Here is a 4716-nt window from a genome sequence, read left to right as displayed (position 1 = left end):
CCCTATATACAGAAACTGTGTCGTGGTCTCCTATAAATGCATAGAACTGTGTTGTAATCCCCTAATATGCATGCAGTGCATGTGCTGGGATCCCCTAAGGAAACATGCAGAGCCTATGTTATGATCCCCTAAAGATGTATGCAGAGCCTGTGTTGTGATCCCATGAAAGTGTATGCAGAGCCTGTACCTCAGTGCTGTGCTCTCCCATAGCACAGTGGCTGAGAGTCAGCGCTGTCTGCAGCAGAGCTCTGAGTGACGCAGGAGGAGGGGGGCGGGTCCCTCGGCTATATAAGGGGCTGCAGGCAATAGAGCCTCCAGTTCTCTCTCTCGCTCTGCATCTATGCTGCTCAGTAACACTGCTCCTTGCACAGTCAGAAACAGACTGACAACCATGATCAAGAAGATGTGCCCCAATAACTCCGAGCTGGACATCCCGGCCAAGAACTGCTACCGCATGGTCATCCTGGGCTCCTCCAAGGTGGGCAAGACCTCCATCGTCTCCCGCTTCCTGAGCGGCCGCTTCGAGGAGCAGTACACCCCGACCATAGAGGACTTCCACCGCAAGTTCTACAGCATCCGCGGGGAGGTCTACCAGTTGGACATACTAGACACCTCTGGCAACCACCCTTTCCCTGCCATGCGGAGACTCTCCATTCTCACTGGTAAGTACCCAGATCCTGACTGTGCACCTACTCTCTGTAGAGCATGTTACTGCTCCATGCATGGGCATTCTGCTGCGATTTTTACAGCTGTGCTAGTTTCTATTGGATTGCCTGATACTGTGCTAGGACTTGCTGCAGGGCTTGGTAGTGCTGTGCTAAGACTTGCCTATAGCCATGTATCTGAGATAGATCCTTATCTCTAGCTGTCCTGGACATGCAAGTCCCAGCCAGCCTCAGTGTTGCCTTCCTCTTTTAATGAGTGCAGCAGCTCTCTTGACAGATGATAGCTTCTACTTATTGCAATACCACTAAGCCCCTCAGACTATGCTGAGTAAGCCCCTCAGTCAGCACTTGGTAACCATCTAGTCTACCACCAATATCCAGTTATCAGTATCCTGCTGTCTTATGTCCAAGAAATGATTTACCCTGATACTGACCTGTCCTCCTTCTTTCCTTCAGGTGATGTCTTTATACTGGTCTTCAGCCTGGACAACAGAGACTCCTTTGAGGAGGTCCAGCGTTTAAAGCAACAGATTATTGAGACCAAGTCCTGCCTCAAGAACAAGACCAAGGAAAACATAGATGTGCCTCTGGTGATCTGTGGCAACAAGGGGGACCGGGACTTCTACCGAGAGGTCCAGGCTCATGAGATTGAGCACTTGGTCGGAGTGGACAATAATTGCTTGTACTTTGAAGTGTCTGCAAAGAAGAACTCCCAGCTGGACGAGATGTTCCAGGCGCTCTTTACCATGGCCAAGCTCCCCAGCGAGATGAGCCCAGACCTGCACCGCAAGGTGTCTGTCCAGTACTGCGAGATCCTGCACAAAAAGTCCATCAAGGGGAAGAAAGTCAAAGAGGACGGGAATGCCTATGGCATTGTAGCCCCCTTCGCCCGTAGACCTAGCATTCACAGCGATTTAATGTACATAAGGGAGAAAGCGATTGGAGGTGGGCAGAGTAAGGACAAAGAGCGATGTGTAATAAGCTAGGAATGCCCTCTGCAGCCAAGAAGCCTTTATAAATATATACATAGAGAAACAAAAGATCTGGGCATTTTTTGAAGACGCCGAACCAAGGAGGCATGTCCGTAGAGGGGCTCAACTTGCCCCCCATGCCTTCTGATGGCTGGTCGGGCCGCCGAGGCTGATGCAGAAAGGAGAGGCCAGCCTTGTAGCGCTGATTGTGGACAGTGATATCACATCTGTCTAGATGAATAACTGTGAAGGAACAGACAGCGAGGTGATGTTGACTCAGTAAATATTGATTTACGCTGACTTCTTGGGAGTTGTTCTACTCCGCCCTCCCCCGTGGGGTTAAAATCTGGACTAAGAATTTAAGGGGGGAGCGGTGAGAAGTCGATGGACTATGTATACGGTGTGCGGACTTTACAGACTCTTGTTTACAATGTGCCTTGTGCACTCAACTGAAGTATTGTAAATGGATCTGAACAAATCCACCTGTTTATACTTTGTTATACATTTCATTGTCATGTCTTATTTTTATTTTTTTACATAATAAATCAATTCAAATGTACAGGTGTGTCCTAGTCTGTAAATGGCTTTGCCCAACAATTTAACAAACTAAATACTGCATTGAAGTTGATATTGCATCAGCCTTAAGCAGCCTGTGATTCAAGCTGTTGTGGGACTAATAACGAACCAGCTATGTGTAGAATACAGGTTTCACTGCTAACACTATAAACTGAAAAGCTACATATGACTGTATACACAGGTGTAGTAGTAGTATACACCACCGATGTGGGAATATCTGTAAACTATTAACCTGCAGTTTGCACCTTGGCACAGAGGAACTGATGATCCTGCAAACGCCAAATTGTTATACAGCCCTGCAGTAATGGGTGGATTAAAATCCATATCTTAGTACAAAAGATAAATCGGTTTGCATTTTAATATATAATTGTGTTTTACTCTGCTCAATTAGTGCCCCCTTTCTTAAATTTACTATAATCCTTACTTTCTAATATATAGCACTGCAACCAAATCGCAAATTTCAATCCACTTCAATGGAGAAACAAATCTAGTTCAAACTTGTCACACAGCACCACCAACTGGTCACACAGCGACATTACACTGCTACACCTAAAGGGAATAAACACGGCAGCAAGTGGAGGGTTAAACTGCTTGCAACTCCAGCTGTTATGGAACTACAAGTGCCAGCAGGGAAAGCATAGTACAGCAGTAACCGTTCCAATGCAGGGTCTTAGCTGCCAGTCCCGTGTTGCATTAAACATCTGGGGTGTCAGGTTTACTGGATACTAATTCTTTAATCTGGTACCTTGTCTGACAGATGAAAGTTTCTCTGAAACAACGTAACATGATCTTGTCTGATTAATAGTGATAATGATGGGGACAAGCCAGGGTGGAGACCGCTCCACGTTGAACAGAACTTATTGTCATCTCATGAAAGTAGACAGTTACACCCCACATAAAAGGAGAAGTCAAAATATTAATGGTGATGAATCAGGTGTTATGGGCTCAGGAGGTGCGAGTCTTATGTAAGGGTGTGTCCATGCAGCCGGGAAGTGTTCTAATAAATGTGTTTAATTGCTGAAATAAAGCTGTATAAATAAACACACCAATTATATAGAATTTATTTGGTCCACTAATCTAGCCAATACAGACATAAAAGTTATTAGGGGTTAGAAAGGTTGCACAGACACTTGATTATATTCTTAGACTTTTCCTATTTCATCAATTATTATATACTCAGTCCTTAATACCTCACGGTAGGTGCACCTGCAATATCATTTGATCCTGCAAACGCCATATTGTTATAAGATTAGGTTTTATAACTGCTTAAAGTCACATATCCATAGGATGCATCCTATGGATATGTGACTAAGTGGTTATAAGACCTAATGGTAAATAGTCTGTGAGTGCCCTAATTAAGGAATACTTCCTTTCTTTTTGGGTTTATTATAGGTGTAAAATGCGAAATTTGCAAGGTAGATGCAATGTTTTGCAGTGCAAAAAAGAAAAACACAATAAATATAAATTATATATATATATATATACACACACACACACACACACACACACACACACACACACACACACACAATTTAACAAATAAGCGTCACTCAGAGGCTGTGATAAATCAAGGTGTAATTCACAAGAAAAACCCAACGTTTCGGGGCATTCAAACCCCTTTGTCACCTTGAAACGTTGGAGTTTTTCTTGTGAATTACACCTTGACTTATCACAGCCTCCGAGTGCCGCTTATTTGTAAAATTGTTTGCATCTCCATCAAGAAAGCACCGGAGCATTATTGGTTGGGAAGGTGGAGTGCCGGTCCAGATATTTGTTTTATATATATATATATATATATATATATGCGCCGAAAGATTGAAAGAGCAGGGAGCACCAATAGGGCATTAAAAGTAGTGATGTGCACCGGAAATTTTTCGGGTTTTGTGTTTTGGTGTTGGATTCGGTTCCGTGGCCGTGTTTTGGATTCGGACGCGTTTTGGCAAAACCTCCCTGAAATTTTTTTGTCGGATTCGGGTGTGTTTTGGATTCGGGTGTTTTTTTTACAAAAAACCCTCAAAAACAGCTTAAATCATAGAATTTGGGGGTCATTTTGATCCCATAGTATTATTAACCTCAATAACCATAATTTAAACTCATTTTCAGTCTATTCTGAACACCTCACAATATTATTTTTAGTCCTAAAATTTGCACCGAGGTCGCTGGATGGCTAAGCTAAGCGACACAAGTGGCCGACACAAACACCTGGCCCATCTAGGAGTGGCACTGCAGTGTCAGGCAGGATGGCACTTCAAAAAAATAGTCCCCAAACAGCACATGATGCAAAGAAAAAAAGAGGCACACCAAGGTCGCTGTGTGACTAAGCTAAGCGACACAAGTGGCCGACACAAACACCTGGCCCATCTAGGAGTGGCACTGCAGTGTCAGACAGGATGGCACTTCAAAAAAATTGTCCCCAAACAGCACATGATGCAAAGAAAAAAAGAGGCGCACCAAGGTCGCTGTGTGACTAAGCTAAGCGACACAAGTGGCCGACACAAACACCT

General features: G+C 44.1%; 1 protein-coding gene across 2 annotated transcripts; it reads left to right on the top strand.

Annotated features, from left to right (window-relative positions):
- Positions 1-306: 306 nt before the first annotated feature.
- On the top strand, positions 307-2195 carry RASD1 (ras related dexamethasone induced 1). 2 transcript variants are annotated; one of them, XM_063934836.1, is made up of 2 exons: positions 307-662; positions 1122-2195. In XM_063934836.1, the coding sequence occupies exons 1-2, from the start codon at positions 341-343 to the stop codon at positions 1649-1651; spliced, it is 852 nt and encodes a 283-aa protein (XP_063790906.1). In that variant the 5' UTR covers positions 307-340; the 3' UTR covers positions 1652-2195. The 2 variants fall into 2 exon arrangements, with proteins under 2 accessions (XP_063790906.1, XP_063790907.1); XM_063934837.1 differs by having other exon boundaries at positions 314-683; positions 1205-1404.
- Positions 2196-4716: the final 2521 nt, after the last annotated feature.

The sequence above is a fragment of the Pseudophryne corroboree genome, chromosome 7 (assembly GCF_028390025.1).
Source record: "Pseudophryne corroboree isolate aPseCor3 chromosome 7, aPseCor3.hap2, whole genome shotgun sequence".
NCBI classification, from domain to species: Eukaryota; Metazoa; Chordata; class Amphibia; order Anura; family Myobatrachidae; genus Pseudophryne; species Pseudophryne corroboree.
This window is presented reverse-complemented; position numbering and strand designations above follow the sequence as displayed.